Source organism: Bombina bombina, chromosome 1 (assembly GCF_027579735.1).
Source record: "Bombina bombina isolate aBomBom1 chromosome 1, aBomBom1.pri, whole genome shotgun sequence".
Classification (NCBI taxonomy): domain Eukaryota; kingdom Metazoa; phylum Chordata; class Amphibia; order Anura; family Bombinatoridae; genus Bombina; species Bombina bombina.
In genome coordinates this window covers 1,333,131,736-1,333,157,005 of record NC_069499.1, presented here as the reverse complement: position 1 = coordinate 1,333,157,005, position 25,270 = coordinate 1,333,131,736, and the positions used below count along the sequence as shown (strand labels likewise).

The window sequence follows — 25,270 nt, the reverse complement described above, 5'->3', positions numbered from 1 at the left end:
GATATACAATCCTACCAGGAGGGGCAAAGTTTCCCAAACCTCAAAATGCCTATAAATACACCCCTCACCACACCAACAATTCAGTTTAACGAATAGTCAAGTAGTGGGGTGATAAAGAAAGGAGTAAAAAGCATCAACAAAGGAATTTGGAAATAATTGTGCTTTAAGCAAAAAATCATAACCACCATAAAAAGGTGGGTCTCAGGTAAGTTCTTACATAAATTATGTTTTCTTTCATGTAATTGGCAAGAGTCCATGAGCTAGTGACGTATGGGATAGATGTGGAACTCCACAGAAGAGTCACTAGAGAGGGAGGGATAAAATAGTCATTTTCCGCTGAAAAAACATAATTTATGCTTACCTGATAAATTTATTTCCTTTGTGGTGTATCCAGTCCACGGATCATCCATTACTTGAGGGATATTCTCCTTCCCAACAGGAAGTTGCAAGAGGACACCCACAGCAGAGCTGTCTATATAGCTCTTCCCCTAACTGCCATATCCAGTCATTCGACCGAAAACAAGCAGAGAAAGGAGAAACCATAGGGTGCAGTGGTGACTGTAGTTTAAAATTAAAAAATACCTGCCTTAAAATGACAGGGCGGGAGGTGGACTGGATACACCACAAGAGAAATAAATTTATCAGGTAAGCATAAATTATGTTTTCTCTTGTAAGGTGTATCCAGTCCACGGATCATCCATTACTTGTGGGATACCAATACCAAAGCTAAAGTACACGGATGAAGGGAGGGACAAGGCAGGTACTTAAACGGAAGGTACCACTGCCTGTAAAACCTTTCTCCCAAAAATAGCCTCCGAAGAAGCAAAAGTATCAAATTTATTGAATTTTGAAAAAGTATGAAGCGAAGACCAAGGCGCCGCCTTGCAAATCTGTTCAACAGAAGCCTCATTTTTAAAGGCCCATGTGGAAGTCACAGCTCTAGTAGAATGAGCTGTAATCCTTTCTGGAGGCTGCTGGCCAGCAGTCTCATAGGCTAAGCGGATTATGCTTCTTAGCCAAAAAGAAAGAGAGGTTGCCGAAGCCTTTTGACCTCTCCTCTGTCCAGAGTAAACAACAAAACAGATGTTTGACGAAAATCTTTAGTAGCTTGTAAGTAAAACTTTAAAGCACGAACCACGTCCAGATTGTGTAATAGACGTTCCTTCTTTGAAGAAGGATTAGGACACAAAGGTGGAACAACAATCTCTTGATTGATATTCTTATTAGATACCACCTTAGGTAAAAACCCAGGCTTGGTACGCAGGACTACCTTATCCGCACGGAAGATCAGATAAGGAGAATCACATTGTAAAGTAGATAACTCGGAGACTCTACGAGCCGAGGAAATAGCTACAAAAACAGAACTTTCCAAGATAAAATTTTGATATCTATGGAATGAAGAGGTTCAAACTGAACTCCTTGAAGAACCTTAAGAACCAGATTTAAGCTCCATGGCGGAGCAACAGGTTTAAACACAGGCTTGATTCTAACTAAAGCCTGACAAAATGCCTGAACGTCTGGAACATCTGCCAGACGCTTGTGCAAAAGAATAGACGGGGCAGAAATCTGTCCCTTTAAGAAACTAGCTGACAATCCTTTTTCCAAACCTTCTTGGAGAAAGGATAATATCCAGGGAATCCTGACCTTACTCCATGAGTAACCCTTAAATTCACACCAATAAAGATATTTACGCCATATCTAATGGTAAATTTTCCTGGTGACAGGCTTTCGTGCCTGTATTAAGGAATCAATGACTGACTCGGAGAAGCCACGCATTGATAACATCAAGCGTTCAATCTCCAGGCAGTCAGTCTCAGAGAAATTAGATTTGGATGATTGAAAGGACCTTGTAGTAGAAGGTCCTGTCTTAACGGCAGAGTCCAAGGTGGAAAGGAAGACATGTCCACTAGATCTGCATACCAGGTCCTGCGTGGCCACGCAGGCGCTATCAAGATCACCGATGCTCTCTCCTGCTTGATCTTGGCAATCAGACGAGGGAGCAGAGGAAACGGTGGAAACACATAAGCAAACACCTCCGGATGGAGCTCCCACTCCCCCGGATGAAAAGTCTGTCGACTTAGAAAATCCGCCTCCCAGTTCTCTACACCTGGGATATGGATAGCTGATATTATCTTTGAGACTTCTAACATCGCTAGGGAACTCCTCGTTTCCCCTTGATGGTTGATGTAAGCCACAGTCGTGATGTTGTCCGACTGAAATCTGATGAACCTCAGAGTTGCTAACTGAGGCCAAGCCTGAAGAGCATTGAATATCGCTCTCAGTTCCAGAATATTTATTGGAAGGAGTGACTCCTCCTGAGTCCAAGATCCCTGAGCCTTTAGGGAGTTCCAGACTGCACCCCAACCTAGAAGGCTGGCATCTGTCGTTACAATTGTCCAATCTGGCCTGTGAAAGGTCATACCTTTGGACAGATGGACCCGAGATAGCCACCAGAGAAGAGAATCCCTGGTCTCTTGATCCAGATTTAGTAGAGGGGACAAATCTGTGTAATCCCCATTCCACTGACTGAGCATGCAGAGTTGCAGCGGTCTGAGATGTAGGCGTGCAAACGGCACTATGTCCATTGCCGCTACCATTAAGCCGATTTCTTCCATGCACTGACCCACCGAAGGGCGAGGAATGGAATAAAGAACACGGCAGAAATTTAGAAGTTTTGATAACCTGGACTCCGTCAGGTAAATTTTCATTTCTACAGAATCTATCAGAGTCCCTAGGAAGGAAACTCTTGTGAGGGGGATAGAGAACTCTTTTCCTCGTTCACCTTCCACCCATGCGACCTCAGAAATGCCAACACTATGTCCGTATGAGACTTGGCAATTTGGAAGTTTGACGCCTGTATCAGGATGTCTAAATAAGGGGCCACTGCTATGCCCCGCGGTCTTAGAACCGCCAGAAGCGACCCTAGAACCTTCGTAAAAATTCTTGGGGCTGTAGCTAACCCAAAGGGAAGAGCTACAAACTGGTAATGCCTGTCTAGGAAGGCAAACCTGAGAAACCGATGATGATCTTTGTGTATTAGAATGTGAAGATAAGCATCCTTTAAATCCACTGTAGTCATGTATTGACCCTCCTGGATCATAGGTAGGATGGTACGAATAGTCTCCATCTTGAATAATGGAACTCTGAGGAATTTGTTTAAGTTCTTTAGATCCAAAATTGGTCTGAAGGTTCCCTCTTTTTTGGGAACCACAAACAGATTTAAGTAAAATCCCTGTCCCTGTTCCTCCTTTGGAACTGGATGGATCACTCCCATAACTAGGAGGTCTTGTACACAGTGTAAGAATGCCTCTCTCTTTATCTGGTTTGCAGATAACTGTGAAAGGTGAAATCTCCCTTTTGGGGACGAAGCTTTGAAATCCAGAAGATATCCCTGGGACACAATTTCCAACGCCCAGGGATCCTGGACATCTCTTGCCCAAGCCTGGTCGAAGAGAGAAAGTCTGCCCCCTACTAGATCCGTTTCCGGATCGGGGGCTGCTCCTTCATGCTGTTTTAGAGGCAGTAGCAGGTTTTTTGGCCTGCTTTCCTTTGTTCCAAGCCTGGTTAGGTCTCCAGACCGGCTTGGACTGGGCAAAATTTCCCTCTTGTTTTGTATTAGAGGAAGTTGAAGCTGCACCACTCTTGAAGTTTCGAAAGGGACAAAAATTAGTCTGTTTGGTCCTTAATGTGTTGGACCTATCCTGAGGAAGGGCGTGACCTTATCCTCCAGAAATATCAGAAATGATCTCCTTCAGTCCAGGCCCGAATAGGGTCTGCCCCTTGAAGGGAATGTTGAGAAGCTTAGACTTTGAAGTAACGTCAGCTGACCAGGATTTGAGCCATAGCGCCCTACGCGCCTGAATAGCAAAACCTGAGTTTTTAGCCGTTAGCTTGGTTAAATGAACAAACGGCGTCAGAAACAAATGAATTGGCTAGCTTAAGAGCTTTAAGCTTGTCAAGGATATCATCCAATGGGGTTTCTACCTGTAGAGCCTCTTCTAGAGACTCAAACCAGAAGGCCGCAGCAGCAGTGACAGGGGCAATGCATGCAAGCGGCTGGAGAATAAATCCTTGTTGAATAAAAATTTTCTTAAGGTAACCCTCTAATTTTTTGTCCATTGGATCTAGAAAAGCACAACTGTCCTCGACAGGGATAGTTGTACGCTTCGCTAGGGTAGAGACTGCTCCCTCCACCTTAGGGACCGTTTGCCACAAGTCCCGTGTAGCGGCATCTATAGGAAACATCTTTTTAAAAACAGGAGGGGGAGAGAACGGTACACCTGGTCTATCCTATTCCTTAGTAATAATTTCTGAAAACCTCTTAGGGATTGGAAAAACATCAGTGTAAACAGGCACTGCATAGTATTTATCCAATTTACACAATTTCTCTGGGACTACAATGGCGTCACAGTCATCCAGAGTTGCTAAAACCTCCCTGAGCAACACGCGGAGGTGTTCAAGCTTAAATTTAAATGTAGACATATCAGAATCAGGTTGAAGTGTCTTCCCTGAATCAGAAAAATCACCCACAGATAGAAGCTCTCCTGCTTCGGCTTCTGCACATTGTGAGGGTATATCGGACATAGCTACTAAAGCGTCAGAGAACTCTATTTGTTCTAGCCCCAGAGCTGTCTTGCTTTCCTTGTAACCCTGGCAGTTTGGACAATAGCTCTGTAAGGGTATGATTCATAACTGCCGCCATGTCTTGTAAAGTATACGCAATAGGCGCGCTAGATGTACTTGGCGTCCCTTGAGCGGGAGTTATAGGTTCTGACACGTGGGGAGAGTTAGTCGGCATAACTTCCCCCATGTCAATTTCCTCTGGTGATAAATCTTTTAAAGCCAGAATATGGTCTTTAAAATGTATAGTAAGATCAGTGCATTTGGTACACATTCTAAGAGGGGGTTCCACAATGGCTTCTAAACATAATGAACAAGGAGTTTCCTCTATGTCAGACATGTTTAACAGACTAGTAATGAGACCAGCAAGCTTGGAAAACACTTTAATAAATGTGAAAAAGCAGAATATAAAAAACAGTACTGTGCCTTTAAGGGAAAAAAAAACAAACACATAAACTGCAAAACAGTGAAAAAAGCAAACTACGAAATTTTCACAGTGTGTATAATAGACTAAAATAGCATTGCACCCACTTGCAAATGGATGATTAACCCCTCAGGCTCAAAAACTAAGCAGAAAAACGGTAAAACCGTTATAAACAGTCACAAGCAAACTGCCACAGCTCTACTGTGGCTCCTACCTTCCCATAAAACGACTTTTGTAGGCACAAAAACCCTTTACAGAGGTCCAATATGACAGGGGACTCCTTCAGGGAAGCTGGATGTCTCAGAATGTAAAAACAACTGCGCAATTAGAGCGCGAAAATAGGCCCCTCCCGCCATGCACTCAAAGTGAAAGGGCCATAAATAACTACTCCTAGGAGAAATCTAGTCAGCCATGTGGAAAACTAGGCCCCAAATAAAGATTTATCACCCTCAGTAAAAAACATTTTTTATATATCATGCAAACGTTTTACATACTAAGTAATAAGAGCAAGTAACATGAATATTACCCTTTACTGCTAGCATGATCCCAGACGTTTGTTAAATCACTGTAATCAGGCTTACCTTAAATATATCAGGCACTGTCAGCATTTTCTAGACCTTATCTCTCTAGAACAAAATATACTGAACATACCTCAGAGCAGTTAATTCTGCAGGCCATTCCCCCAGCTGAAGTTTTCCCATACTCTTCAGTTATGTGTGAGAACAGCAGTGGACCTTAGTTACAACCTGCTAAGATCATCAAAAACCTCAGGCAAAACGCTTCTTCTAATTTCTGTCTGAGGTAAAAACAGTACAACGCCGGTACCGTTTAAAAATAAACTTTTAATTGAAGATAAACTACACTAATTCACCACATCTCTCTTGATACTTCCTTTCTTGTCGAGAGCTGCAAGAGAATGACTGGGAGTGGCAGTTAGGGGAGAAGCTATATAGACAGCTCTGCTGTGGGTGTCCTCTTGCAGCTTCCTGTTGGGAAGGAGAATATCCCACAAGTAATGGATGAATCCGTGGACTGGATACACCTTACAAGAGAAAGGAGATTCACAAGAAAGAGCAGATAAATTTAGAAACTCTTCTAGCAGAAGAGATGGCCAAAAGGAACAACACTTTCCAAGAAAGTAGTTTAATGTCCAAAGAATACATAGGCTCAAATGGAGGAGCCTGTAAAGCCTTCAAAACCAAATTAAGACTCCAAGGAGGAGAGATTAATTTAATGACAGGCTTGATACGGACCAAAGCCTGTACAAAACAGTGAATATCAGGAAGCTTAGCAATCTTTCTGTGAAATAAAACAGAAAGAGCAGAGATTTGTCCCTTCAAGGAACTTGGAGACAAACCCTTATCCTAACCATCCTGAAGAAAAGTCTTCCAAACTCGATAATAAATCTTCCTGGAAACAGATTTACAAGCCTGAATCATAGTATTAATCACTGAGTCAGAGAAACCTCTATGACTAAGCACTAGGCGTTCAATTTCCATACCTTCGAATTTAATGATTTGAGATCCTGATGGAAAAACGGACCTTGAGACAGAAGGTCTGGCCTTAATGGAAGTGGCCAAGGTTGGCAACTGGACATCTGAACAAGATCTGCATACCAAAACCTTTAATGCCATGCTGGAGCTACTAGTAACACAAAAAATTGTTCCATGATGATTTTGGAGATCACTCCAGAAAGAACTAGAGGCGGGAAAATATAAGCAGGTTGGTAACACCAAGGAACTGTTAACGCATCCACCGCTTTCGCCTGAGGATCCCTGGACCTAGACAGGTACCTGGGTAGTTTCTTGTTTAGATGGGAAGCCATCAGATCTACATCTGAACAATCTGAGAAAACATCTGGATGGAGTGACCACTCCCCCCCCCCCCGGATGTAAAGTCTGACGGCTGAGATAATCCGCTTGAATGAATTTTCTTTCTTTGGGACAATGAATAGATTTGAATAAAACCCCAGACCCTGTTCCTGAAACGGAACTGGTATAATTACCCCTGAAAGCTCCAGGTCTGAAACACTTCAGAAAAGACTAAGCCTTTACTGGATTTGCTGAGATGCGTGAGAGAAAAAAAACAAAATTCATGCTTACCTGATAAATGTATTTCTCTTGTGGTGTATCCAGTCCACAGATTCATCCATTACTTGTGGGATATTCTCCTTCCCAACAGGAAGCTGCAAGAGGATCACCCACAGCAGAGCTGTCTATATAGCTCCTCCCCTAACTGCCACCTCCCAGTCATTCGACCAAAGACAAGCAAGAGAAAGGAGAAACTATAGGGTGCAGTGGTGACTGTAGTTTAAAAAATAAAAAACACTTGCCTTAAAATGACAGGGCGGGCCGTGGACTGGATACACCACAAGAGAAATAAATTTATCAGGTAAGCATAAATTTTGTTTTCTCTTGTAAGGTGTATCCAGTCCACGGATTCATCCATTACTTGTGGGATACCAATACCAAAGCTATAGGACACGGATGAAGGGAGGGACAAGGCCGGAGCTTAAACGGAGGGCACCACTGCCTGTAAAACCTCTCTCCCAAAAACAGCCCCAGAAGAAGCAAAAGTATCAAATTTGTAGAATTTAGAAAAGGTATGAATCGAAGACCAAGTCTCCGCCTTACAAATCTGTTCAACAGAAGCCTCATTTTTAAAAGCCCATGTGGAAGCTACTGCTCTAGTGGAATGAGCTGTAATTCTCTCAGGAGGCTGCTGACCAGCAGTCTCGTAAGCAAAGCAGATTATGCTTCTTAACCAAAAAGAAAGAAGTTGCCGAAGCCTTTTGGCCTCTCTGTCCAGAGTAAACCACAAACAAAGCAGATGTTTGACGAAAATCTTTAGTGGCTTGTAAATAGAATTTTAAAGCACGGACCACATCAAGATTGTGTAATAGACGTTCCATCTTTGAAGAAGGATTAGGACATAGTGAAGGAACAACAACAATCTCCTGATTGATATTCTTATTAGATACCACCTTAGGAAGAAACCCAGGTTTGGTACGCAACACTACCTTATCAGCATGGAAAATGAGATAAGGAGAATCACATTGTAAAGCCGATAACTGAGAAACTCGTCGAGCCGAGGAGATAGCTACCAAAAACAGAACTTTCCAAGACAACAGCTTGATATCTATGGAATGCAAAGGTTCAAACGGAACCCCTTGAAGAACTTTAAGAACTAAATTTAGACTCCATGGCGGAGCAACAGGTTTAAACACAGGCTTGATTCTAACTAAAGCCTGACAAAACGCCTGAACGTCTGGAACATCAGCCAGACGCTTGTGCAAAAGAATAGACAGAGCAGAAATCTGTCCCTTTAAGGAACTAGCTGACAATCCCTTCTCCAATCCTTCTTGGAGAAAAGATAATATTCTAGGAATCCTGACCTTACTCCATGAGTAACCCTTGGATTCACACCAATGAAGATATTTAAACCATATCTTATGATAGATTTTCCTGGTAACCGGCTTTCGAGCCTAAATTAAGGTATCAATGACCGATTCAGAGAAACCACGCTTTGATAAAATCAAGCGTTCACTCTCCAAGCAGTCAGCCGCAGAGAAATTAGGTTTGGATGGTTGAAAGGACCCTGAAGTAGAAGGTCCTGTCTCAGCGGCAGGGTCCATGGTGGACAGGATGACATGTCCACCAGGTCTGCATACCAAGTCGTGCGTGGCCACGCAGGTGCTATTAAAATCACTGAAGCTCTCTCCTGCTTGATCTTGGCAATCAGACAAGGGAGCAGAGGAAACACATAAGCCAGGTTGAAGGACCAAGGCGCTGCTAGAGCATCCATCAGCGTTGCCTTGGAGTCCCTGGACCTGGTCCCGTAACAAGGAAGCTTGGCGTTCTGGCGAGACGCAATGAGATCCAGTTCTGGTTTGCCCCAAAGTTGAATCAACTGTGCAAATACCTTGGGATGGAGTTCCCACTCTCCCGGATGAAAAGTCTGCCGACTTAGAAAATCCGCCTCCCAGTTCTCGACTCCTGGGATATGGATAGCAGATAGATGGCAAGAGTGAACCTCTGCCCATAGAATTATCTTTGAAACCTCCAACATTGCTAGGGAACTCCTTGTTCCCCCCTGATGGTTGATGTAGGCTACAGTCGTGATATTGTCCGACTGAAATCTGATGAACCTGACCCCAGCTAGCTGAGGCCACGCCTGAAGAGCATTGAAAATCGCTCTTAGTTCCAGAATGTTTATCGGAAGGAGTGCCTCCTCCTGAGTCCACGAGCCTTCAGGGAGTTCCAGACTGCACCCCAGCCTAGAAGGCTGGCATCTGTCGTTACTATAGTCCAATCTGGCCTGCGGAAGCTCATCCCCTTGGACAGATGGACCTGAGATAGCCACCAGAGAAGAGAATCCCTGGTTTCTTGATCCAGATTTAGTAGAGGGGACAAATCTGTGTAATCCCCATTCCACTGACTGAGCATGCAAAGTTGCAGCGGTCTGAGATGTAGGCGGGCAAACGGTACTATGTCCATTGCCGCTACCATTAAACCGATTACTTCCATACAATGAGCCACTGAAGGACGAGAAGTGGAATAAAGAACACGGCAAGAATTTAGAAGTTTTGACAATCTGGCCTTCGTTAGGTAAATCTTCATTTCTACCGAATCTATCAGAGTCCCTAGGAATGAAACTCTTGTTAGAGGTGATAGAGAACTCTTTTCTTCGTTCACCTTCTACCCATGGTACCTCAGAAATGCCAGATTTGAAAAGTCGCCGCCTGTATTAGAATGTCGTCTAAGTAAGGGGCTACTGCTATACCCCGCGGCCTTAGGACCGCTAGGAGGGACCCTAGAACCTTCGTAAAGATTCTTGGTGCCGTGGCCAACCCAAAGGGAAGAGCCACAAACTGGTAGTGCCTGTCTAGAAAGGCAAACCTGAGAAAACAATGAAGATCTTTGTGTATCTGGATGTGTAGATAAGCATCCTTTAAGTCTACGGTAGTCATATATTGACCCTCCTGGATCATAGCAAGGATGGTTCGAATAGTCTCCATCTTGAAGAATGGGACTCTGAGAAATTTGTTTAGGATCTTGAGATCTAAGATTGGTCTGAATGTTCCCTCTTTCTTGGGAACCACAAACAGATTTGAATAAAAGCCCTGCCCCTGTTCCTCCTTTGGAACTGGGTGGATCACTCCCATAACTAGGAGGTCTCAAACACAATGTAAGAATGCCTCTCTCTTTATCTGGTTTACAGATAAATGTGAGGGATGAAATCTCCCTTTTGGGGGAGAGGTTTTGAATTCCAGGAGATAACCCTTGAACACAATTTCCAATGCCCAGGGATCCTGGACATATCTTGCCCAAGCCTGGGCGAAGAGAGAGAGTCTGCCCCCTACTAGATCCGTTTCGGGATCGGGGGCTGCTCCTTCATGCTGTCTTAGAGGCAGCAGCAGGCTTTTTGGCCTGTTTCCCCTTGTTCCAAGCCTGGTTAGGTCTCCAGACCGGCTTAGACTGGGCAAAAGTTCCCTCTTGCTTTGTGTTAGAGGAAGTTGAAGCTGCGCCACTCTTGAAGTTTCGAAAGGGCCGAAAACTAGACTGTTTGGTCCTTAATTTGTTGGACCTGTCTTAAGGAAGGGCGTGACCTTTTCCTCCAGTGATGTCAGAAATGATCTCCTTCAGTCCAGGCCCGAATAGGGTCTGTACTTTGAAGGGAATGTTGAGAAATTTAGACTTTGAAGTCACGTCAGCTGACCAGGATTTAAGCCATAGCGCCCTACACGCCTGAATAGCAAAACCTGAATTTTTAGCCGTTAGTTTGGTTAAATGAACAACGGCGTCAGAAATAAATGAATTGGCTAGCTTAAGGGCCCTAAGCTTGTCAATAATATCTTCAAACGGGGTTTCAACCTGTAGGGCCTCCTCTAGAGACTCAAACCAGAAAGCCGCAGCAGCAGTGACTGGGGCAATGCATGCAAGAGGCTGGAGAATAAAACCTTGTTGAATAAAAATTTTCTTAAGGTAACCCTCTAATTTTTTATCCATTGGATCTAGAAAAGCACAACTGTCCTCGACAGGGATAGTGGTACGCTTAGCTAGAGTAGAAACTGCTCCCTCCACCTTAGGGACCGTCTGCCACAAGTCCCGTGTAGCGGCGTCTATAGGAAACATCTTTTTAAAAACAGGAGGGGGAGAGAACGGTACACCTGGTCTATCCCATTCCTTAGTAATAATTTCAGAAAACCTCTTAGGGATTGGAAAAACATCAGTGTAAGTAGGTACTGCATAGTATTTATCCAATCTACATAATTTCTCTGGGACTACAATAGCGTCACAGTCGTCCAGAGTTGCTAAGACCTCCCTGAGCAATATGCGGAGGTGCTCAAGCTTAAATTTAAATGTAGACATATCAGAATCAGGTTGAAGTATCTTCCCTGAATCAGAAAAATCACCCATAGATTGAAGCTCCCCTGCTTCAGCTTCAGTACATTGTGAGGGTGTATCAGACATAGCCACTAAAGCGTCAGAGAGCTCTGTATTTATTCTAGTCCCAGAGCTGTCTCGCTTTCCTTGCAATCCTAGCAGTTTAGATAATACCTCTGTAAGGGTATGATTCATAACTGCCGCCATGTCTTGCAAGGTATACGCAATGGGCGCGCTAGATGTACTTGGCGTCCCCTGAGCGGGATTTATAGGTTCTGACACGTGGGGAGAGTTAGACGGCATAACTTCCTCCTTGTCAATTTCTTCTGGTGATAAATTTTTTAAAACCAGAATATGGTCTTTGTAATCTATAGTAAAATCAGTGCATTTGGTACACATTCTAAGAGGGGGTTCCACAATGGCTTCTAAACATAATGAACAATGAGTTTCCTCTATGTCAGACATGTTTAAACAGACTAGTAATGAGACCAGCAAGCTTGGAAAACACTTTAATAACTGTGAACAAGCAAAAAATAAAAACGGTACAGAAACTGCAAAACAGTGAAAAAAGCAGTAAATTTTACGAAATTTTTACAGTGTGTATAATAGACTGAAATAGCATTGCACCCACTTGCAAATGGATGATTAACCCCTTAGTTTCAAAACCGGATCAAAAAAACGATATAAACGTTTTTAAACAGTCACAACCAACTGCCACAGCTCTACTGTGGCTCCTACCTGCCCACCATACAACGACTTTGGAAGGCACAAAAACCCTTTAGAGAGGTCCTATATGTTCAGGGGACTCCTTCAGGGAAGCTGGATGTCTCAAGCTGCAAAACTACTGCGCAATTTAGGCGCAAAATTAGGCCCCTCCCAACCTGTACTCACAGTGAGAGGGCCTTAAAAAACTATCCCTAGGCAAAATCTAGTCAGCCATGTGGAAAAACTGGGCCCCAGAATAAAGTTTTATCACCAATTTGTAATAAACGTTTATATACCTCAAGCAAACGTTATATCTATTCATTAATGAGAGTAAATAACAAAAATATTACCCTTTACAGCAAGCATGATACCAGTCGTTATTAAATCACTGTAATCAGGCCTACCTTAAATAAATCCGGTATTGTCAGCATTTTCTAGCTTATCATCTCTATAGAAAAATTTAAAACTGCACATACCTCAGAGCAGGAGACCCTGCACGCTATTCCCCCAGCTGAAGTTACCCATCTCTTCAGTTATGTGTGAGAACAGCAATGGATCTTAGTTACAAACCGCTAAGATCATCAAAAAACCACAGGTAGACTCTTCTTCAACTTTCTGCCTGAGGCTAAAATAGTACAACTCCGGTACCATTTGAAAATAATAAACTTTTGATTGAAGATAAACTACATTAATGCACCACATCTCTCTAGCTACTTCCCTTGTCGAGAGCTGCAAGAGAATGACTGAGAGGTGGCAGTTAGGGGAGGAGCTATATAGACAGCTCTGCTGTGGGTGATCCTCTTGCAGCTTCCTGTTGGGAAGGAGAATATCCCACAAGTAATGGATGAATCCGTGGACTGGATACACCTTACAAGAGAAATCAAAGAGCGATACTCTCTTCACATCCCTCTGACAAACACTGTACTCTGAGAGGGATTGGGCTTCAGAATGCTTAGAAGCACTTATCACAGAAGAAATCATAAAAATGAAGCACAAACTTACTTCCATAGGAGGCAAAGTTTGTAAAACTGAATTGTGGGTGTGGTGAGGGGTGTATTTATAGGCATTTTGAGGTTTTGGAAGCTTTGCCCCTCCTGGTAGGATTGTATATGCCATGCGTCACTAGCTCATGGACTCTTGCCAATTACATCAAAGAAACATTATTAGCATGTAATAATTTGTCATAACAAATGCCACATAATTGAGCTGAAGAAATAAGATCAGCATGTTTACAACAAACATACTTAGCTTTGGTAGAATTGTGTTCAGGCAGCTTACTTCCTACAGTAACAGAGGCAGGCTCGCTGCCCACTGCCAAAAAGAATCCTGTATAAAGGATTTTAAAAATGTCCGCATCTACTGCATATGAAATATTATTCTGAAGTGCAAGTCTCCAAGACCTAGAAGACAAAAGGACTTACCTGCAGTCTAGCTGTCCGGCAGGAAGACAGATCACAAGCCGTGAAAGGACACATACTCCTTGCAGAGACCTGTAGAGGGAAAAAAAACAAACAAAAAAAAAAACAGAGTAACCAACTCTGGCTTTCTGTACCATGGACAGCAATGTGTTAGGAAACAAAGCAAGGACTACCTCACAACTTCCTAACTGCTTAAAAGCCACCACTACTCTACTGAAGAGAATGACATGGACTTGAAAGTACCCGAAAAAGGAATTCATTTCTTCAGACACCAAACTTCACCTCCTCCATTGACAGAGGCAAAGAGAGTAACTGGGGATTATGGGTAGGAGAGTGACACTTAACAGCTTGGCTGTGGTGCTCTTTGCCTCCTCCTGCTGGCCAGGAGTGATATTCCCACTAGGAATAGTAAATGACGTTGTGGACTCTACATATCTTAGGAAATAAATAACATTTAAACAAAATATCCAATTTCCTCAATATAGCAGTTTCAGGAATAGGAAAAAATGCTTATGATAAAATTCTTATACAAAAAGTAAAATCAAAAGCAAGCATCATAGCTTTCTATAATATGAGAGCAGCGAGCATTAGAGGGAGAGGCTCAAAAAAGATCTACTCCATACCTCATGGTAAATCCTGCGAGTAACAGGTTCACGAGCCTGAAGCATAGTATCAATGTCCGCTTCCGAAAAACCACGTCTAGATAGAACTAGGCATTCAATCTCCAAGCAGTCAGCTTAAGATAATCCAGATAAGACTGGAGGAAAGGACCCTAAATTAAAAAGATCCTTCCTCAGAGGTAACCTCAAATGTGGAAGAGATGAGATCTTCACCAGATCTGCAAACCAGATCCTGTGAAGCCAGTCAGGAGCTATTAGAATCACAGACGCCCTCTCCCGCAGGATACAAACAATGACTCGTGGAAGGAGAGTTGCTAGACCGAAAACCCACGGAACCGCCAGGGCATCTATCAGGGCGGCCTGAGGATCTCTTGACCATGAACCGTACTTTGGAAGCTTGGTGTTCTGACGAGAAGCCATCAGATCCAACACCGGAACCGTTCACATGAGGGTTATCCTGGAGAACACCTCCGGATGGAGAGCCCACTCCCTGGGATGAAAAGCCTGTCTGCTCAGAAAATCGCCTTCCAATAGGCTACTCCTGGAATGTGGATGGCAGATGAGACAAGCGTCAGCTTCCGCCCACTGCAGAATGCGCATCAACTCCTTCATAGCCAAGGAACATCAAAGTTCCTCCATGACGGTTGATGTAAGCCACAGAGGTGATGTTGTCCAATAGGAACCTGATAAACCGGACAAAAGATAATTGAGGCCAAGTTATTAAGGCATTGAAAATTGCTCTCAACTCCAAGATATTTATGGGGAGAGAAGACTCCTCTCGAGTCCACAGGCCCTGAGCTTTTTAGAGAGCCCCAAACTCCCCAGTCTAAAAGGCTTGAATCCAAAGTTACAATCACCCAGGAGGGTGAGGGACACAGAGGCACAACTTCTTGGGCAGAATAACTGCTACCCAGTTCGACATTGTGATGATCAAAGTGATCATCAGACTGATTCCACAATTGGTAAGTAGGTGATGTCCAGGTCAATTATGACTTATGTTGCAACCCCTTTTCTAGTTGTAAATTCTTTAGAATAGGTCTAGAATATAAGGAGGGGACATCTTTAGAGTCAAAATGGACATTATGTTTATTCTGTTTTCCTATGAATTCTTACTGACCAATACTGCTGAAACTCTGTTTTCTGGCAAGGTAAACTTTTTCCTTTAATTTTGAGGAGCTAAGTGCTACAGCCACTGCTGAGATTATAGGAAGTGAATTTTACTCTATGCCTTTGACTTGTTAACTTGTTCTATGTAAATTATGTATGGGTGTACTACTTCCTCTGTCCATTACATGTCTCTTCCTAAATAGTGCTCATACTTGCATGTTATGTTCTTTGATATAAAAGGACAATCAATAGCCAAATGCTGATACACTGTAACGGGCTAGTATTACTACATGTTCTGTAACCAAGGTTCTGAAATTTAGAGCGTTATAGGACCATTTTTATCTACGAGTTACAGCTGCTGATATTTTTCTCTATTTAGCACCTTAACTCTGCCATTTCTTTATTGTATGGTTAGTTCTGTAAGCTTTATAGAATAAAAATATGCTTATCTTGTTCTGAGACTAAGTATATGTCCTTTAATTGTTAGCCTGCTCTCCTCTAGATTTTTATATTTTGTCAGTGGGACACATATGTCCCGAGTCTTCTCAGATAAAGCCTGTTAACTGTTTATTCCATCTGATCTATAGCTAGGCCCTTTCTTCTCTGAGCACTGACCATTTGATTTGTTAATCAATTTTGATGAATTGTTGCTTTATTGTTTCCAGATCTTCATCTCCAACATCTTTGTAAATTTTTCTAAATTTTTTCAATAAAGTTGGATTTTGAGGGAACAAAAATATATTTTAATATAGTGGATTAACAACCATCACAATTAACTGTAATTTGTTCATTATAATTTGAGCTTCAAATTGCAATCTTACTGTAGCTTAAATTCTCTAAAAGCTTACTTTCTTTATGAATCAGTTTGCAATCCCATTTTCCTCGTGGATAAACCCACCTTGTTATTGAGAAATGGCTTATCACCAGATATGTTATGCTTACACTGACATCAAAGTGCTTTATGATATGAGTAAATACCTTGACTGTCAGGCTGTGTAATGATTTCAAATACTAGACTAGCTAAACCAGGCATGTCCAAAGTCCGGCCCGCGGGCCAATTGCGGCACGAGTTCCGGACTGATAAGGCCCCACAGATAATTTGTAAGAATATAGATGTTACGGCCCCCCAGTGAGTCCCCGACCGCCGCTCAGTGAAGTCCCTGAGCGCCGCTCAGGACTCCTGGGATCTCTGGTTTGACGTCATCAGCCTGCACAGGAAGAATGGGAAAGCCCAAATCTTGGGAGATCTCGGACGCATATAGGAATCTGGCCAATTTTTATAATGGCAACTATAAATAAGAAAAGTTGACAGTGAGGGACGCCGCTTCCAGGACAGGTGGAAAGTGGAATATTTTTTCACTGAAATACAGAATCACTGTGTTTGTCTGATATGCCAAGAGACTGTGGCTGTTTATAAGGAATTCAATGTCAAAAGACACTACCAGTCGAGACATAGCACATATTATGACAAGCTAACAGGGCGTGACCGCAGTGAAAAGTTGAAGCAACTCGAAGCTGTTTTAATGTCACAACAGCGATTTTTTACAAAAGCCCGTGAGTCAAATGAAAATGCAACAAGGGCTAGCTATGAGGTGCTAAAAATTGCAAATCTTTTGCTGAGGGTGACTTTATCAAAGAATGCGTTATGAAAATGGTGCAAAAACATAATTTATGTAAGAACTTACCTGATAAATTCATTTCTTTCATATTAACAAGAGTCCATGAGCTAGTGACGTATGGGATATACATTCCTACCAGGAGGGGCAAAGCTTCCCAAACCTTAAAATGCCTATAAATACACCCCTCACCACACCCACAAATCAGTTTAACGAATAGCCAAGAAGTGGGGTGATAAGAAAAAAAGTGCGAAGCATATAAAATAAGGAATTGGAATAATTGTGCTTTATAAAAAAATCATAACCACCACAAAAAAGGGTGGGCCTCATGGACTCTTGTTAATATGAAAGAAATGAATTTATCAGGTAAGTTCTTACATAAATTATGTTTTCTTTCATGTAATTAACAAGAGTCCATGAGCTAGTGACGTATGGGATAATGACTACCCAAGATGTGGATCTTTCCACACAAGAGTCACTAGAGAGGGAGGGATAAAATAAAGACAGCCAATTCCTGCTGAAAATAATCCACACCCAAAATAAAGTTTAACGAAAAACATAAGCAGAAGATTCAAACTGAAATCGCTGCCTGAAGAACTTTTCTACCAAAAACTGCTTCAGAAGAAGAAAAAACATCAAAATGGTAGAATTTAGTAAAAGTATGCAAAGAGGACCAAGTTGCTGCTTTGCAGATCTGGTCAACCGAAGCTTCATTCCTAAACGCCCAGGAAGTAGATACTGACCTAGTAGAATGAGCTGTAATTCTCTGAGGCGGAATTTTACCCGACTCAACATAGGCAAGATGAATTAAAGATTTCAACCAAGATGCCAAAGAAATGGCAGAAGCTTTCTGGCCTTTTCTAGAACCGGAAAAGATAACAAATAGACTAGAAGTCTTACGGAAAGATTTCGTAGCTTCAACATAATATTTCAAAGCTCTAACAACATCCAAAGAATGCAACGATTTCTCCTTAGAATTCTTAGGATTAGGACATAATGAAGGAACCACAATTTCTCTACTAATGTTGTTGGAATTCACAACCTTAGGTAAAAATTCAAAAGAAGTTCGCAACACCGCCTTATCCTGATGAAAAATCAGAAAAGGAGACTCACAAGAAAGAGCAGATAATTCAGAAACTCTTCTAGCAGAAGAGATGGCCAAAAGGAACAAAACTTTCCAAGAAAGTAATTTAATGTCCAATGAATGCATAGGTTCAAACGGAGGAGCTTGAAGAGCTCCCAGAACCAAATTCAAACTCCAAGGAGGAGAAATTGACTTAATGACAGGTTTTATACGAACCAAAGCTTGTACAAAACAATGAATATCAGGAAGAATAGCAATCTTTCTGTGAAAAAGAACAGAAAGAGCGGAGATTTGTCCTTTCAAAGAACTTGCGGACAAACCCTTATCTAAACCATCCTGAAGAAACTGTAAAATTCTCGGTATTCTAAAAGAATGCCAAGAAAAATGATGAGAAAGACACCAAGAAATATAAGTCTTCCAGACTCTATAATATATCTCTCGAGATACAGATTTACGAGCCTGTAACATAGTATTAATCACGGAGTCAGAGAAACCTCTTTGACCAAGAATCAAGCGTTCAATCTCCATACCTTTAAATTTAAGGATTTCAGATCCGGATGGAAAAAAGGACCTTGCGACAGAAGGTCTGGTCTTAACGGAAGAGTCCATGGTTGGCAAGATGCCATCCGGACAAGATCCGCATACCAAAACCTGTGAGGCCATGCCGGAGCTATTAGCAGAACAAACGAGCATTCCCTCAGAATCTTGGAGATTACTCTTGGAAGAAGAACTAGAGGCGGAAAGATATAGGCAGGATGATACTTCCAAGGAAGTGATAATGCATCCACTGCCTCCGCCTGAGGATCCCGGGATCTGGACAGATACCTGGGAAGTTTCTTGTTTAGATGAGAGGCCATCAGATCTATCTCTGGGAGCCCCCACATTTGAACAATCTGAAGAAATACCTCTGGGTGAAGAGACCATTCGCCCGGATGCAACGTTTGGCGACTGAGATAATCCGCTTCCCAATTGTCTACACCTGGGATATGAACCGCAGAGATTAGACAGGAGCTGGATTCCGCCCAAACCAAAATTCGAGATACTTCTTTCATAGCCAGAGGACTGTGAGTCCCTCCTTGATGATTGATGTATGCCACAGTTGTGACATTGTCTGTCTGAAAACAAATGAACGATTCTCTCTTCAGAAGAGGCCAAAACTGAAGAGCTCTGAAAATTGCACGGAGTTCCAAAATATTGATCGGTAATCTCACCTCCTGAGATTCCCAAACTCCTTGTGCCGTCAGAGATCCCCACACAGCTCCCCAACCTGTGAGACTTGCATCTGTTGAAATTACAGTCCAGGTCAGAAGAACAAAAGAAGCCCCCTGAATTAAACGATGGTGATCTGTCCACCACGTTAGAGAGTGTCGAACAATCGGTTTTAAAGATATTAATTGATATATCTTCGTGTAATCCCTGCACCATTGGTTCAGCATACAGAGCTGAAGAGGTCGCATGTGAAAACGAGCAAAGGGGATCGCGTCCGATGCAGCAGTCATAAGACCTAGAATTTCCATGCATAAGGCTACCGAAGGGAATGATTGAGACTGAAGGTTTCGACAAGCTGTAATCAATTTTAGACGTCTCTTGTCTGTTAAAGACAGAGTCATGGACACTGAATCTATCTGGAAACCCAGAAAGGTTACCCTTGTTTGAGGAATCAAAGAACTTTTTGGTAAATTGATCCTCCAACCATGATCTTGAAGAAACAACACAAGTCGATTCGTATGAGACTCTGCTAAATGTAAAGACTGAGCAAGTACCAAGATATCGTCCAAATAAGGAAATACCACAATACCCTGTTCTCTGATTACAGACAGAAGGGCACCGAGAATTTTTGTGAAAATTCTTGGAGCTGTAGCAAGGCCAAACGGTAGAGCCACAAATTGGTAATGCTTGTCTAGAAAAGAGAATCTCAGGAACTGATAATGATCTGGATGAATCGGAATATGCAGATATGCATCCTGTAAATCTATTGTGGACATATAATTCCCTTGCTGAACAAAAGGCAATATAGTCCTTACAGTTACCATCTTGAACGTTGGTATCCTTACATAACGATTCAATAATTTTAGATCCAGAACTGGTCTGAAGGAATTCTCCTTCTTTGGTACAATGAAGAGATTTGAATAAAACCCCATCCCCTGTTCCGGAACTGGAACTGGCATAATTACTCCAGCCAACTCTAGATCTGAAACACAATTCAGAAATGCTTGAGCTTTCACTGGATTTACTGGGACACGGGAAAGAAAAAATCTCTTTGCAGGAGGTCTCATCTTGAAACCAATTCTGTAACCTTCTGAAACAATGTTCTGAATCCAAAGATTGTGAACAGAATTGATCCAAATTTCTTTGAAAAAACGTAACCTGCCCCCTACCAGCTGAACTGGAATGAGGGCCGTACCTTCATGTGAACTTAGAAGCAGGCTTTGCCTTTCTAGCAGGCTTGGATTTATTCCAGACTGGAGATGGTTTCCAAACTGAAACTGCTCCTGAGGACGAAGGATCAGGCTTTTGTTCTTTGTTGAAACGAAAGGAACGAAAACGATTGTTAGCCCTGTTTTTACCTTTAGATTTTTTATCCTGTGGTAAAAAAGTTCCTTTCCCACCAGTAACAGTTGAAATAATAGAATCCAACTGAGAACCAAATAATTTGTTTCCCTGGAAAGAAATGGAAAGTAGAGTTGATTTAGAAGCCATATCAGCATTCCAAGTCTTAAGCCATAAAGCTCTTCTGGCTAAGATAGCCAGAGACATAAACCTAACATCAACTCTAATAATATCAAAAATGGCATCACAGATAAAATTATTAGCATGCTGGAGAAGAATAATAATATCATGAGAATCACGATTTGTTACTTGTTGCGCTAGAGTTTCCAACCAAAAAGTTGAAGCTGCAGCAACATCAGCCAATGATATAGCAGGTCTAAGAAGATTACCTGAACACAGATAAGCTTTTCTTAGAAAAGATTCAATTTTTCTATCTAAAGGATCCTTAAACGAGGTACCATCTGACGTAGGAATGGTAGTACGTTTAGCAAGGGTAGAAATAGCCCCATCAACTTTAGGGATTTTGTCCCAAAATTCTAACCTGTCAGGCGGAACAGGATATAATTGCTTAAAACGTTTAGAAGGAGTAAATGAATTACCCAATTTATCCCATTCTTTGGAAATTACTGCAGAAATAGCATTAGGAACAGGAAAAACTTCTGGAATAACCGCAGGAGCTTTAAAAACCTTATCCAAACGTATAGAATTAGTATCAAGAGGACTAGAATCCTCTATTTCTAAAGCAATTAGTACTTCTTTAAGTAAAGAGCGAATAAATTCCATCTTAAATAAATATGAAGATTTATCAGCATCAATCTCTGAGATAGAATCCTCTGAACCAGAAGAGTCCAAAGAATCAGAATGATGGTGTTCATTTAAAAATTCATCTGTAGAGAGAGAAGATTTAAAATACTTTTTACGTTTACTAGAAGGAGAAATAACAGACAAAGCCTTCTTTATGGATTCAGAAACAAAATCTCTTATGTTATCAGGAACATTCTGCACCTTAGATGTTGAGGGAACTGCAACAGGCAATGGTACATTACTAAAGGAAATATTATCTGCTTTAACAAGTTTGTCATGACAATTATTACAAACAACAGCTGGAGGAATAGCTACCAAAAGTTTACAGCAGATACACTTAGCTTTGGTAGATCCAGCAGGCAGTGATTTTCCTGTAGTATCTTCTGGCTCAGATGCAACGTGAGACATCTTGCAATATGTAAGAGAAAAAAACAACATATAAAGCAAAATAGATCAAATTCCTTATAAGACAGTTTCAGGAATGGGAAAGAATGCCAAATATCAAGCTTCTAGCAACCAGAAGCAAATGAAAAATGAGACTGAAATAATGTGGAGACAAAAGCGACGCCCATATTTTTTAGCGCCAAATAAGACGCCCACATTATTTGGCGCCTAAATGCTTTTGGCGCCAAAAATGACGCCACATCCGGAACGCCGACATTTTTGGCGCAAAATAACGTCAAAAAATGACGCAACTTCCGGCGACACGTATGACGCCGGAAACGGAAAAGAATTTTTGCGCCAAAAAAGTCCGCGCCAAGAATGACGCAATAAAATGAAGCATTTTCAGCCCCCGCGAGCCTAACAGCCCACAGGGAAAAAAGTCAAATTTTTGAGGTAAGAAAAATATGATAATTCAATGCATAATCCCAAATATGAAACTGACTGTCTGAAAATAAGGAAAGTTGAACATTCTGAGTCAAGGCAAATAAATGTTTGAATACATATATTTAGAACTTTATAAATAAAGTGCCCAACCATAGCTTAGAGTGTCACAGAAAATAAGACTTACTTACCCCAGGACACTCATCTACATGTTTGTAGAAAGCCAAACCAGTACTGAAACGAGAATCAGTAGAGGTAATGGTAAATATAAGAGTATATCGTCGATCTGAAAAGGGAGGTAAGAGATGAATCTCTACGACCGATAACAGAGAACCTTATGAAATAGACCCCGTAGAAGGAGATCACTGCATTCAATAGGCAATACTCTCTTCACATCCCTCTGACATTCACTGCACGCTGAGAGGAAAACCGGGCTCCAACTTGCTGCGGAGCGCATATCAACGTAGAATCTAGCACAAACTTACTTCACCACCTCCCTTGGAGGCAAAGTTTGTAAAAACTGATTTGTGGGTGTGGTGAGGGGTGTATTTATAGGCATTTTAAGGTTTGGGAAACTTTGCCCCTCCTGGTAGGAATGTATATCCCATACGTCACTAGCTCATGGACTCTTGTTAATTACATGAAAGAAATATCTGTCCCGAGAAGAAGCAAGAGTTTTCCAAAATTTGCCTGGCTCGTAACACTGTACCACGGAGAATTGAAGAAATTCAATAGCCTGTGATGAAAGCACGGACCTCTCTGACACAGCTCAGTTGCTGATTTTTCTGAGAGGGGTGGACGATGAAATGAATGTGACTGAAGAGCTACTTGACCTCCAGAGCCTTAAGGACCAAACAAGAGGAAATTATTTATTTGTTTCTGTTAGTTCTGCCATAGATGACATGAAAATGCCTTGGAACAAAGTTACTGGGATTATTACTGATGGGGCACCTGCCATGGCTGGTGAACAAAGTGGATTATCAACCCTAATCTGTAACAAGGTGATCGAACAAGGAGGCAAAGCTATTAAACTTCATTGCATCATTCATCAACAAGTTCTCTGTGCTAAACATCTCAAATATGATCATGTTATGAAACCGGTGCAAAAGACCATTAATTTTATTCACTCTAAAGCCCTGTGCCAACGCCAGTTTATACAGTTTCTACTGGATATCCAGGCTGAATACGAAGATGTTTTATATCATAATGATGTAAGATGGCTCAGTCGGGGGTCTGCACTGCAGCGTTTCTACTCTCTCAGAAAGGAAATTGGAGAATTCTTGGAAACAAAGGGACAACCGATGCGAGAACTATCTGATCCTATTTGGCTGGCTGATTTGGGGTTTCTAGTCAACATAAAGCATTTGAATGTACTGAACACGAGTCTTCAGGGCAAAGATGCAGCGGTGAACCAGCTTTATTCACACCTCAAAGCCTTTGGAACAAAGCTGCAACTTTTCCTAAGGCATTTGTCACAAACAGAGCCCAATACCATTCATTTTTCAGCGTTGCAGGAAATAATGAAGTTTTCCACAGGATGATATCAGTGCGCAAACGAGCAGGTATGCAGCAGACATCACATCTCTGGCTGGAGAGTTTAAACGGCGCTTTCAAGATTTTGCAGCTATTGAAAAGGAGATCAGCCTTTTCTCCTCTCCATTCTCTGTTGACCCCAACGATGCTCCAGATCAGCTGCAGCTCGAGCTCATTGAGCTGCATTGTGACAGCGAGTTACGCAGTCGTCACCAACAGCTCTCTCTTGTGAACTTTTACAGCCAACTGGATAAGAGCCGGTTTCAAGAGATTCGAACATTGGCTAAGAAAATGCTGAGCTTGTTTGGCTCAACATATTTGTGTGAGAAGACATTCTCTGTTATGAACTTTAACAAGAACCGCGTGAGAACAAGACTAAGTGACTCTCACCTGCGTGACATTTTGCGCATCAAAACCACAGCCTTTGAAACAGACCTAGTCTATGTGCTGCAGTCCAGATCTCAGTTTCACCCTTCACATTAGTGCAGGCAAGATTTTTTTTTCAATTGAGATGAATACATTATAAAATCTCAGTTAATGTCAGTTGGTCTAATTCAGTTATAAATATATTTGAACACATGTATACTTGGTGTTATGTTCCTGTTCACATTTTCTGAACTTAAAAGTTGACAGACAACCTTTATTACTTTGTGTAATGTACTTTACAATGTTCCTGACATATTTCAGCTTCCTGTTTTTTTTATATTAAAGGCAGAGTGATTTAACACCTGTTTAGATTGGTCATCCAAGTCACAAAATGTAAAAACAGAATTTATGTTTACCTGATAAATTACTTTCTCCAACGGTGTGTCCGGTCCACGGCGTCATCCTTACTTGTGGGATATTCTCTTCCCCAACAGGAAATGGCAAAGAGCCCAGCAAAGCTGGTCACATGATCCCTCCTAGGCTCCGCCTACCCCAGTCATTCGACCGACGTTAAGGAGGAATATTTGCATAGGAGAAACCATATGTTACCGTGGTGACTGTAGTTAAAGAAAATAAATTATCAGACCTGATTAAAAAAACCAGGGCGGGCCGTGGACCGGACACACCGTTGGAGAAAGTAATTTATCAGGTAAACATAAATTCTGTTTTCTCCAACATAGGTGTGTCCGGTCCACGGCGTCATCCTTACTTGTGGGAACCAATACCAAAGCTTTAGGACACGGATGAAGGGAGGGAGCAAATCAGGTCACCTAAATGGAAGGCACCACGGCTTGCAAAACCTTTCTCCCAAAAAATAGCCTCAGAAGAAGCAAAAGTATCAAATTTGTAAAATTTAGAAAAAGTGTGCAGTGAAGACCAAGTCGCTGCCTTACATATCTGATCAACAGAAGCCTCGTTCTTGAAGGCCCATGTGGAAGCCACAGCCCTAGTGGAGTGAGCTGTGATTCTTTCAGGAGGCTGCCGTCCGGCAGTCTCATAAGCCAATCGGATAATGCTTTTAATCCAGAAGGAGAGAGAGGTAGAAGTTGCTTTTTGACCTCTCCGTTTACCAGAATAAACAACAAACAAAGACAAAGTTTGTCTGAAATCCTTAGTAGCTGCTAAGTAAAATTTGAGAGCACGAACTACACT

The 25,270-nt window shown here is 41.9% G+C and overlaps 1 protein-coding gene across 1 annotated transcript in view; it reads right to left on the bottom strand.

Moving 5' to 3' along the window:
- Positions 1 to 25,270, bottom strand: part of RFWD3 (ring finger and WD repeat domain 3) — a 245,495-nt gene that overhangs the window by 43,914 nt on the left and 176,311 nt on the right. Inside the window, exon 6 of the mRNA XM_053719462.1 lies at positions 13,613 to 13,625. Within this exon, the coding sequence (XP_053575437.1) occupies positions 13,613 to 13,625 (13 nt within the window). The remainder of the gene's footprint in view (positions 1 to 13,612; positions 13,626 to 25,270) is intronic.